Genomic DNA, 12823 nt, shown 5'->3' on the forward strand with positions numbered 1-12823 from the left:
GGCAATTTAGTCTTGTCTGTACTAGAAAGGTTTTGTTTTGTTTGTTTGTTTTTTGTTTGTTTGTTTGTTTGTTTGTTATAAATGTACTTGCAGATTTATCATATTTAATGGAAACGGAGCTTGCAAAAGCAAATGAAATTACACCAAGTGTGAATACTCCTGATGGTAAAAGATGTTTCTCCACTGGGAGTGGAAGTTAGCAATATTGTTGTCCAGCCAAAACATTTCTGTTGGAAATTGAGTCTGAATTCTGTTGAGTTACAATTAGAGGGTTATTTTGATTCTGAGGTGTTGTTGGTAAAACTATTGGTGTGTTATGTGCATCTAGATACAGACTAAGATACCATGAAGAGGAGATAAAGGATGTTAGAGAGACAAGCCAGGGTAGGTAGCAGAAGGAAAGAATAAATAAATGGCAGTTATATGCTATGTAACAAGTACTACAGTGTCTCTGATATGTATATATGTAGATGCCTGTGATTTTAAGTTGTTCTAAACATATTTTTTAACACCAGGGGATTTGGTGTTATGTCCATTAACAATTCTCTGCTATCATGCTTAAGCAGTCTATCAGTCGTTCTCACCTCTTATAGCTGGTCACAAAGGCCAGTCCCCTTGCCTCTCTCTGATTCATCTTTTTTATTAAGTTTATTAAAACTAGTCAGATTATACTTTCTTATGGCACAGGCTGTGCTTGGTCCATTCATTATGGTTTCTTATCTTGGCAGGCAATCTGAATTGAACGGCAGCTAGTCCATTATGCACATATGAAGCCCATCACTCCTCCAGCAATGGCCAATTCATCAAACATTTATCTTTCGCCCTCTGAGCAGTGCGTCAATTTGCTTGTCAATCCTCAGCCTTGGTTCTTGTGGAATATGGGAGAAAAATTACTTTTCTTTTCCCCCTTCTCACTGAACTCTAGTAGTCGAAATGGGCTTTACTCTACTCATTGTACAGGCTTGTTCTCCCCACTTCTCTGTGCAAAAAGGGGAGGGGTCAGGTTACTATCTGAATTGCAGATTGACAGATTGATCCAAGATACAGTAAAGCTTTCATTATGGCATTGCCTTTGCACTTGAATTTGTTCATATTTCCATTATAATACTGTTTTTTAGAGGGTTTATAAATAGATTTTCAATTTGGCACAAGGAGCTGAGAGGAGCTTTTAAGAATAAATACATTATAGTGCTCCAGGGTTTTTTTTTCTTCTTTTCTATTTTTTTTTTTTTTTTCCTAACAGGTAGGTTTATATTTTGTAAACCCTGGCTTGTTCTTTTGCTATTTCTAGTCACTAATACTTACTTGAATTCTTTCAAGTTCAGAAAATGGCAGTGTTTGCACTTTTTAAATACCATTTTTTTTTTTTTATTAGGACTGAATTCTGTGTTACAATTGGGAAAAAAGACAAATGAAGCAAGAGATACTCACATCCAAATTTTTCTCTTAACTCCTCTAACCTTGTTATTCTTCATTGAATACTTTCAAGAAATTTTAGCAGAAGGATGCTTAAGTCCATACTTGGGAATATTACTGAAGTGATCCATCTATTGAACTGCAGGGACTTCCTAGTGGTGTTTTTTCCAGAATGCCCTTTGATAAAATATGAATGCATACAGTCACTTGCTCTCTGCCTGATAGTTTTTAGCTGTGTTTTGCAAACCCTATTTTGTTATCTGAATTTGTTTGATCACTAGATGACTAAGAGCTCATTTTCTGATCCATTTTACATTATTTTAAAAAATTTTATATGGCTTCTATGAAAACTGCCTTGCCACAGGCTATAGTATTACACTGATTGCAATTTTATTTAAATTTACACAAAATTGTAACAGTAATATCGTATAAAATCTTGACATGTTTAATCCTGAAGATGTAATATAAAAACTTAAGCAAAAAGAAGCCTAGCAAGAAGGTTAAAGCTTGAGCTGTATTAGTGGGATATCCTCTTGAGTAGAGCACATAGTGCTCTAAATAAATACACACAGTGAAATCTGAGATTGTAAGAGTTCCATTAGAAGAGACATTGAACCCCACCCCAGTCAGTCTAGTTGCTTCATGGTAGAATTAGGTCAGGAAAATAAATTATAAAGAGATATATGTGTATATATATATTTATATATATATATATATTTTTTTTTTGCTAGAGTCTTGGAAGGAGAGAATGATGGTTAAATGACTGAATGGTTGACTCTAATATGTTTTTGTGAACTACTGAAACTAATTGGAATTTATAGGGTTTTTCACCAGGTAAATAATCCACTCATATGGAGAACAGCTGTAACAGTTTATTTTGCCTTAATGTTGCAGTTTCTTCTAATTTCACTGCAAGTCTTTGGACAAATAGGCTATGTTCATCTCTCCCCCAAATGTATGTACTCCACTAAGCCTCACCTGAAGGTCTGAGTCACTTTCTGGAAATGCTCACCTTTTGTTGCTGGCTGTAGGAAGTTATGAATAACTGGGCCTCTACAGATGGATGAGATAATTCTGCACTGTTGCTTTTCAGATGATTCCATCTTTTGAGGAGCTGCTGCTCGATAGTAAAAATCTCTTTCTCTCACACAAAATTCTTCATTTCTGTTTTATAGTTAGCAGGAAAGGGTTTGAAATGTTGTGAATTTAACATTTAGAATTCAGAAGGCCTCATCTCTTTTTGTCTATGTATTTATTGGTTCTACTTTTGTTTGTGTTTTCTTTGAGATTTGGATTTGGGTGGTGACTTGTAGGGGTTGAGTACTTTGGGCTTTTTTTTTTTTAAGCAATGGAATTTGCTGCATAAGACTCAGAACAAGATGAAAAATCAGATGAAGATTCTGGGTTTTCATGAATCCCCACCATTTTAATGTGCTTACATAGCTCTGTTTTATGATTATTGTACAAGATGTTTTCATCCTAATCTTTTAATGAGGTGTCCTACACAGTCCTGCATGCTTTCAGTGTATAAGGAAAGGGAAAAAATGAAGGATAGATATTCATTTTATTGTATGTCTGAAAGTTAAGTATGACCTTTATGTGAAAAGACTCAGAAACTAATTGTAGATCCAGTTCATAACGCAGTTCTAATCTTTTCTTATGGAGATCTTTTCTTCCCAGGTATTTAATGATTCTGCTCATTCTTTTCTATCCATTTTATCTCTTGCTAACCATAGTCAGGGGCTTGCCTTAAGTTTTAGTCAAAGAGCTGCTTCCAGATATTTTCTATCTAGCAACAGAAAGCTGGAAAGAGATTGACTGGAAGTGATGCAAAATGCTATCTAAAGATAGCCTGCAAAATACTAATATGCCCTCTGATATTACCCAAAACAAAGCATTTAATGTTTTGGAAACATTGGTAAGCTTGTTCTCCGTTGAACAGAATTCTGTGATTCTTGTTTTATGACTTGTCTGGTCTAACATGGGACCTGGCCCACACTACAAATTTTGGAGGTTCTTCACTTGCAGAAGTCATGACAGAACTGTCCATTTTGTACTCCATTCTGTTTTCTCTTTGGATGCATTATCATGCAGAAAAATGGGTATAAACACTGAGTAGGACTGCAGAAAATAAAAGCTATTATGTTTGAATAGTGTAGAGGTAATTTTTTTATGTTTTAATTGTAGTTTATCTGCCATTTCTATCTCTGTGTGCAGGAAATACATAAACCTTTCATTTGCAGTGTTTTTCTGATTATAATAGTGAGAGTGTTTTTTTTTCTGGAATTTGAACTGAATTCTAGCCACACTAGTTTCTTTAAAATGGGTTATTTTTCTCTACTCACAGGTGAGAGGTATGTTTAGAGCAGAATCCCCCAAAGCAGATTTGGGAGTAGAATTCTGACAGAGGCCTCAGCCCAAGGGAGTTTGCACAGAAGATTCACTAAACCCCTTCCACCAGAACAGAATTGGAAATGCCTTGGGTTTTTCCTTTTATTTGTATGCTATATTTCAGATTAAATGGAATTTTGAATTGAACAGGAATCAAAGCAAGTAAACCTGAAATGATGTTTTGCATTCCTAGAGAATTCTGCAAAATCTAAATTTATACATGTGGCTAGCTTATGTTTTTATATAAATAACATTTATTTATTGCTCTTTGTTTTGTTTTGGTGAGGTTAAGTCAAAGGATTAGAAGTCAGGAGCTCTGGGTTTTATTTCTTGTCTCTTAGAAAATTGCTGGAGGTCACCTTTCGTTAGTCACTTAACCTCTTTCTGTTTTACTACAAAATGGAATTTTAAGCTCAGCAGGTTTTTGAGGAGTAATTCATTAATGTTTTTTTTTTTTTTTAAAAAAAGTGCTTTGTGCTCCTTGTCTGGCAGGTGCTGGAGAAATAGAAATTACATTTCTATTCTTTAAATACTGAAATTATCTAGTACTAGGATTCTCATGTTGATTCTGCTCTCCTGTAATCTGTTAAAACATTAAAGACAAGAAAAAAAGGTATTTTAAAAAGCTCTTGTTTTTTAACAGCTCTGTGTTTAACTTCTGGTAATGGCTATCTCTTGTCAACAGAGTGCAAATCAATTTCAAGGCTTAAGCCAAACTCTCTCATTTACATATTGTTAACTGCTCTCTCTTTTCCTGTTAAACAGGAGGAAAAAGTCATTAGATATGAGGCAGCTGTCTTATTAACGTAGGGGTGGGGTAAAATGTGAGGAACACTTATTTTTCAGCATATACTTCTGAACAGCTTGTTCTTCTGAGCAAGGACAACCACAGAGTACGAAGGTTTGTCCATTACTTGAGAGGCTTCTGCTTTTTTTCATTTAAAAAGGTCTTATGTTTTCGTTGTCAAATATTACCAAAATGAAGAGCTGCTTTTTACTTTCATTGTAACCAAATCCCCATCAGGCCAGAGGGACCATATGAAATAGTGTAGTTGACAATTGCCATGCATGCACATAGAGAAAAAAAAAAAATCTCTTCCATGACATTCCTTAATGATTAAAACTCTGTTACAAACCATGAATGAATTATGGAAAAGAAAGCTGGAAGAAATCATACGGATTAGCTGAAGGACTTGGATAAAATGACATTTTTGAGACCTTTGTGTTCTAAAGGATTATTTACTGTCTGCTTACAGAACATCTTAAGTTGTTTTGCAGAGGGAGTCAGTTTCCTGTTTAGCGCAGTGTTTTTGTAAGCTAATGAGGGCAAAGCGTGAGCCATAGGCAATGATGCTGTGATATTAGCTGTGACAGAGAGCTTGATCATAATTATCTTAACGAGTATAGGGTTAATTACAGTGGAAACTTAAAGTTTTTTCTGTTTGAATGAGGCAGCGTTGAATACGTTGTGATGTTTTGTCGGTTTGATGTGACTTTGGAAATTGCAGTGGAAATCTCTGGGCAGCACTTGCTCTCCTCTGGGAGCAGAGTGTGAGCCCTGCCAGGAGGTAACTGAGATGGTACCTGTGGGTGAGATAATGGGCAGCTTTCATGTCATTAGAGCAGGGAAAAGCAACCTGCAATACAACTTAGTGATGTTTATTAGCCTTTTGAAACTGGGGAAAAAACTACTTGCCACTGCCCTTCAGTGCCGGTGGTATTGTGGTGTTAAGATTGTGTGTTTGTTTTGATATACCAATATGGGAAGACTTTTCTTCTTCTGTGAACTATGAGAAAACAGTGCAGATTTAATTTCAGACTGGTTCTTTTTCTTGGGGGATTTCCCTCCTTTTACACTTGTCTCTTAGGGTGTTTGTGTGTTCCTTGCTATGCTGTGATACATTCATGCCCCTCTCCTTTTTTGTAAGGGGCTCATAAAGAAATACTTGGACTACATTAATATAACTGTCTCACTCACTAAAAATAAAAATGCCAGTATTTCCTACTGATTTCTACCTCAGCTTCTCAAAAATTCTTTCTAAATACTAATTCACAATTGCAATCCTTTCTTATCCCTCATTAGGAGATGGGAAATTGAGGCACATAGAATTTATGTTACTTGCTGAAGTTTGTACCATAAAACCTATTGTGTGGATTCTACTTAAAACTTTTAAATTGTGATGTACAACTGCTGGACAATATTTTTGTATATATTATGATGGATGAGATTGTTGCCTTGAATTTAGTAGCTAGTATCACAGAGTGATAGCAAACACATTTTTTCCTTTTTTGTTTCTTCATCAATTTTCCTACCAATTTTGTTTTAGTGCTATTTTTTTTCTTCTGTTGAAGATGAAGAAATAAGAATTCTGTGAATAGCAGAATAACATATGGATGTAAATTTATGTTAATGACTACACCCTTTCTCTGTACTGTGGCAATTTCTCCCATCTCCCTGGACTCTGAATTTAGGTGATTAAATCACCAAGTGCACACTGCTCTGACGACGTGAAGACAACAATTAATAAGCAACCCCCTGCGTAACACGGTTCCTTTTTAACCGAGCAGCTAATAACATTACATGGCAAAAATTATCAAAACCAGACAGGTGTAAGGAGATTTGCGCACAATTTTCTCTGCCTATCTATGAAACTAGTACCCTGGTGTTCAGCCCAGGCTTGTGAAAGAAAGGCTGTTTCATAGGCAACTCCCTCTAGTGTTTCAAGGCCTATTGTCCCGCTTCATGGTTTGTCATTTTGTTTTATGCCTCCCCTGCAGCAGTATGGATCTGTGCTTTCTTCTCCTTGCCAGTTGCCAACCATTTGCTGATTCTCATGATAAGAGTATTTTATTTGCATAACATAACTCATGAACAATGTGTATTTTGATGCTGACACTGACCAGAGCCTGAGCAATGTTTTTTCACAAAGGACCTATTAACATCCCATAAGGCTCTGTGGCGTTGACAAGGAGGTGGCCTTCTCTGAACTCCTTTGGCAAGTCAAAGTCTTACATTGAAATGTGAGGTTTGGAAATAATCCACTATTTATATAATAAAGAGTATTTAAGGGGAATTTGCTAAACTAGATTTGTCAAATAAACTGAAATGAAAACTCATAACAGCTTGATAAACTCACTGCTACTTCCTCTGGGTTATTATGCCTTTTAAAGGTACTTGGGGGAAAGCACTGTCTGAAATGTTTGCTGATCTCTGTTCTGATCTTGACTTTGGCAAAACCAAGTCTGCTGCGACTCTTTGCTGAAATAGCTTGCTTAATACAGGATGCTAGCACAGCTCTTAACAGCATACAGTTTATGTAGGCTGAATCGAGTTTTTCTGAAACAGCTTGTTAAAGGCAAGTGCAAAAAGTGCAACTATTACTGTGGTGGTTGTTTCAGTATAATGATTAGAATAGAGGTTTTGTTCTTTCAGCTTCAGAGATTGTAGTCTCAATGCATCGTAATGATATAGGTAGTCCCTATGGATGTGGGCATGGAAAATTTTCTTCAGGTCTGGCTGCCCAGCATCAAAATGGCATTAGTAGTAATTGTACTTCCCTTTCAGAACACCAAGTCAAAACTGTCAGTGCTTTGGAGTTCTTGGACTGAAATACACTGTTTCAGTGTTGTGCAAATGTTACTTGAATATTCATATGTTAGTGTACAGTATCCAGTGTAAAGGTCACAGACTTGATTTCTTTTGGTTGCTTGAACCCTCTAACTGTGATTTATAAGTGGTCAGAAAGTTGTATCTACAAAAGCTGTATCTTGTTTTTGTTGGACAAACGAATGTTAAATTTTCTAATTTGAAACCCACGTACTTTCTAATAATATTTGTATTTTCCTCCAGTAGTAGTGTCTGTAGAACTCTCTGACAGGGACCTTGGCTGTATTTTGATCTTTGCCAAAAACTGGGGGGGAGGATGAGGAAATCGCCTTGTTATAAATGTCATTGGAAACTGAATAAATAGTATAGACTGCATCTCCCTTATTCATCACATTTTATAAAACAGCCAGTGATGATCTTCCCACTGGTAGGCATAGTAGATCAGCTGTCAAGTAATGCAGTCTCAGCATATCTTTAGGTGTCTGGTAGGTGAATGAGCTGTGAATGCGTGTCTCTGTGTATGCTCTGTACACCATGTGTCTTAGTTGATTAATGTGTGGTGATTTTTTTCTTGTTGGAATGTGCAAGCATTCCAAAATTCTTAAATCAAGTTTGGAATAGATACCTTAAGAAGGTACCAAAGTGTTCTGTTTTAGGTTTTTTCTCTGTACTTTGCTGTTGGAGGAACAAATACCTCCAGGATCTTGTCTATTTACAAGCCATAATCTGCACTTCCATGTTGTGAAATGCTCCTTTTTAAAGCTGCTCTCTGCAGTTTGACCTGTGGCTTGACAGTGGGACAGTAAGTTCTGAAAAGAAAGCAAATGCCTTTTCTGTCTGGAGTAATTCTGCTTTTCATTTTGTAGAGAACATTTTATTTTGTTTGCAGGGACTCAAGAAGCAAATTAAGTGGTTAATAAAACAAAACAAAAAAAAATCCCTTCTCCATTTCCTATTATTGCATGTAAGGTAACTGCTAAGAAATGATACTTGAAGTTGTATTTATTATTGTTAGCGGGGTATGATATTTCTTGGCAGAAATGATGGATGACAACTTAAATTTGTGTCCAGGGAATGAAGGTGAACTGTGACAGAGTTATTTATCTTGGGAATGGAGGTTAGGGTCAGGCGAGGCTGGGTGCCTGAAGGCACAAGACATTGACAAATTCATCCTGCAGGCCCCATATCTGAAGCCTTTTGTTTTGGATCCTGGCTACTCACTAAGTGACCCCCATCCTTCATCCTGCCAGCATGTGAAGGATGTGTTGCAGTGCCAGCACTCCCCTTGCCACTAATGCTTGTCATTCACTCTTCTGACAGGCCCAAACCAAAACTATTCCCACTCCTGAAAGGGAAGGTTAAAATATTTATTTCAGCTCATAATAGCCTCCCTGATTTAGTGGAGTATCATTTTTCCTGTTGCCTTTGTCGTTTGCAGGTCACTAGAAGGACTGAAAACATTCGGTTACTTGGAAGAGCTGATCTTGGACAACAATCTACTCGGAAATGACCTTCTGTTACCCAGATTACCCCACCTCCATACCTTAACGCTCAACAAGAACCAAATATCCTTTCAAAGAAATACCTGCAAAATGTCAAATGAGTTTTATGTGTCAGCCAAATTAAAGTATGTGAAATATAGTTCATGTGCAGACAAAGCATTCTCTCGTTTGGCACCTGGAATACTTTACAGTAATTTATTATAGGTCATTCATAAATGAAATGCACCATTATATCTTCCTGTTGCTCCATTTTAGTGAGATCTAAGTTATGGCTCTGAAGAAATCTTTCTAATAGATAAAATAGAGAAAGAAAATAATGTCAGTGATACCAGCGTGCAGCACTGTGTTTGCTTGGGGTTCTGTTGCAGGCTGACCTCTAGTGGAATAGAGAGTGCAGTGAAACGCTATTAAGTTTTTATACTTTAAAATAGCTTTTAAAACATGAAAGTAAAATAAAATAAGAATAATAATAATAAGAAGAAGGGCGGTACCTTTATGTTAATGAAGTTGGTAATATGCATAATTGGGTAGCTGCTGTGCAATTGCTGTTGTAAAAGCAAGTCACTATATTCTCGGTGTTCCAGATCTGTATAAATTCATTTAAAAATGCTGTCCAAATCAAGGTATTAATACATTCAAGTGTTTGGATGGATGGTTAAGTCCACTCATAACTACTCACTTCTCCATATGCCTGAAGTTGGTGCCTGCTCAAATTTATTCAGTATAAATATTTCAGCATTTGCCTAAGTACTTTGCTGATTCAGAGCCCCTAGTGTGTAGGCTCATAGATAATAGTCTGTAAAAACTAATTATTTGCAAGGGCTGGTTATGGACTTGCTTATTAAATATTTTTCCCATACTTTGACCGTTCTGAAGATTTGACGATACGTAATATATGGTTTTACGAAAGTGAAGGATGATCAAATTGTGGCCAAAAGGCCAACTGAGGCCTGCAGAGTCTTAGAGCACAAACCACGAAAGCCCTCTCCTTGTATTTGCAGTGTGAGGACAAGGCTGCTCAACCACAGGCTTTTATTACAGGCAATCTAAACAGAGCACAATTTACCTCCTACTAAAGCAAAATCCTCCTACTGAGGAGAATAAAACTAACTGCAGATTCTACGATTTCTGCACTTATATTTGAGTCTATAAATAAATAAAAATCAGCAGAGTAACTTTTATTCTTAAGACTCTGGAAATTTGCCAAGAGTGTCTCTTGAGCAGTAACGATCATTACTGTACTAGTTATTTGGCTGGATTTCTGGTTAATGCTAGGATTCTGTGGGTTGGATTTAAGTAACAGGTTTTATTATTTGCTGTCATGGCAAAATATGAACTGAACATGCTTTGATGAAGAATGTACAAGAACATTTTTGCTGATGCTATGGGTGGTGGTATGTCTGGTGCAGCATTATCTCCTACAAAGCATGAAACGTAAATTTGGCCATAAGACGCAAGAGTATGCAAGTGTGGTTTGGGGATTTTTTAAGGGGAGGAGCATTACACTTATCAAAAGGAGGGCAGGTGTATTGTATAAGAACATAGTGAACAAAATCAGACGGAAAAAAATTAGATAGTAGTCATTAAAGAGTTTCTGCTGGTCTCACAGAAAAAATACCATTGTCAAGTGAGTAAGTTCTCAAAGTCAATAATAACATGATAAGGAGGATTTGATCTATCCTGGGAATTTTTAAATTCAATCTTAAAATTATGAAATTAGAACTTTGAGAGTGTTGAGCTACTCAGGTTATAGAAATAATGTATACGTTTTGTAGTGTGCTGCCAATAATTTAATAGAGGAGTTGCAGAAATGTTTGTAAAACACCTAATATATACAATCTGCACAGAGAAGAAAAATAACTGCTGTCCATCATTAACATTTTGAGCCCTTCGGGAGTAGTGAGCTTCTTGTAGGGAAGATAAAGCAGTCTTCAGAAGCACGGAAACCTACCAGATTCCTCTCTTCAATGTGGATACCATATTTGAAAAAGGTCTCTCTTGAACTTGAATCGCTTCTTTTAATGAATGATTTCTCTATAGAATTCTTTGAGAAATGTTCAAATAAAAATGTACATTCTAATAGAACGATGAAATACTTTGCAGGAAAGATTGTTTAATATATGACAGTAGCACTACAGAAAGTACACAAATGAGCAAAGAATACTGATATGAAACAAAACTTCACTTGATGGAATATTAGCATGTATACATAAGTATATACATATGGAGAGAGAGATGAAAATAAACAAAAAGCCAAACTGACCCCTGTGAAACTGGGATAACATATAAACTTTCAAACTCGTGAGAGGTCTCCTGGGTATCTTTTAATATTACTGTGCTCTTTGCTATTTCTTTCCTTTTATTTTGGCTTCATTTTGATGCAGATCCTGTTTCGATAGTTCTAAAATGAGCTTTCTACTCCTTTTACATGGTTCATTTATTGTGTGGCACTGTATTTGTAAATAACATTTGACCTGTCCTTACATAATGTCTGGATACATTGTACAAATGCAGAAGCTTATCTCTAAATCAGGTAAATGCTTAGAAGGCTCATCTAGTATTTTTTTCTACAAATAGTTGTTGTATAGTTCAGTTACAGCCACTACCAATTTTTCTACTAGAATTAGAAGCAGCAAATGTAAATACTATTATTTTTTAAAAAGTTTCCTAGTGTTGTACTTTAACTTTTCTGTAATGTGCAATCTGTTAAAAATTTTTAAAAATGCAGTTTAGATAGCTGAACTACATATAGTTATCAAAATTGTGCAGTATTGAATTACAAGTCTTTAACATGCTTCTTTCATGTGTGTGGTATACTTGTTTTTACAAAAGTCTGATTTACTTCAGGAAATATATCTTAGTTTCTCTATCAGATAGTGGATGGTAGAAAGCAGTGCAGATTAAGATGGATGGGTGGTAGTCAGGAAGTTGGTTTTGGAGGAGGACTCATGACTGCAATTGCCTATGCTTGTAATGGGAAGCCTCATTTCTTCTTGTAAGTGTGTTCACTAGATACTAAGAATCAGTCACGAAGCTTCTAAATAGAATTATTCCTCTCTGTGTTACAGCAGTGTGAGATTTCGTGGCTTCTCACTGTGCTGAACATGGCTAGTGTTACAGTGGGATTATATAGTATAGACGTTTCAATTTCCTTTACATTTCAATCTTTTTAGTATTTGTTAAATCTATTCCAAATGACAGTAGTGATAGTTTGTCAAATATATATATACCTGTATGCTGAAAATTTAGATGGTGTTCACTGCCTCACTTTAAAATAGTAACATCTGATAACGAACTGGATCTGTGAATCTCTGAAGTAAAAACCCTATTTCTTTACGTAGTCCAGTGAGCGGGTCATCCATTTAACATGCATTCTATTTATTTCTGAAGAACTGATACCAAAATTGGTTTAGAATAAAGAAGTTGTATGTAGATGTAGAATGCAGACATTGAATCTAAGTCTAGGTTTTGAATGGTTTAGAGGAAAACCAAATTATTTCATGCCATAGAGTGGGTAATCTAAAGCTGGGCAGAATGCTCAAAATGGTATATGCATTACTTACAGCAAGAAGAGTTATCAGTGTGGTTCAGATCTAAGGAATATATGCTCTTGAGTCTTTGAAAACAGCATGGATTGAGTATCTCAACTGAAGAATGTACCAACGAGTGCTTCTGGTATAATCTGTCTTCACAGAAGTCTCATCATAATGCCTAACAGTTACAGATTTGTTTAAGCCCTAAACTAGATTGTAATTTATTTTGCCTTTGTGCTTGTTCCTACGTTGTCCTGAAGTGCTTCAAGACCTAGAAATCCCAGTCTGGTCAGAATTTCATTATGTTAAGTGCTAAGGACTTGATGTTTAGACTGAGTGATTATGTTAAAGATACAAATTGTCTTCTATTATGC

At 36.0% G+C, this 12823-nt stretch overlaps 1 protein-coding gene across 1 annotated transcript in view; it reads left to right on the plus strand.

Moving 5' to 3' along the window:
- The window catches only part of LRMDA (leucine rich melanocyte differentiation associated), a 690027-nt gene that overhangs the window by 375528 nt on the left and 301676 nt on the right, over positions 1–12823 (plus strand). Inside the window, exon 3 of the mRNA XM_042792209.1 lies at positions 8853–8979. Within this exon, the coding sequence (XP_042648143.1) occupies positions 8853–8979 (127 nt within the window). The remainder of the gene's footprint in view (positions 1–8852; positions 8980–12823) is intronic.

The sequence above is a fragment of the Tyto alba genome, unplaced genomic scaffold, assembly GCF_018691265.1.
Source record: "Tyto alba isolate M040663 unplaced genomic scaffold, T.alba_DEE_v4.0 Super-Scaffold_1, whole genome shotgun sequence".
Classification (NCBI taxonomy): domain Eukaryota; kingdom Metazoa; phylum Chordata; class Aves; order Strigiformes; family Tytonidae; genus Tyto; species Tyto alba.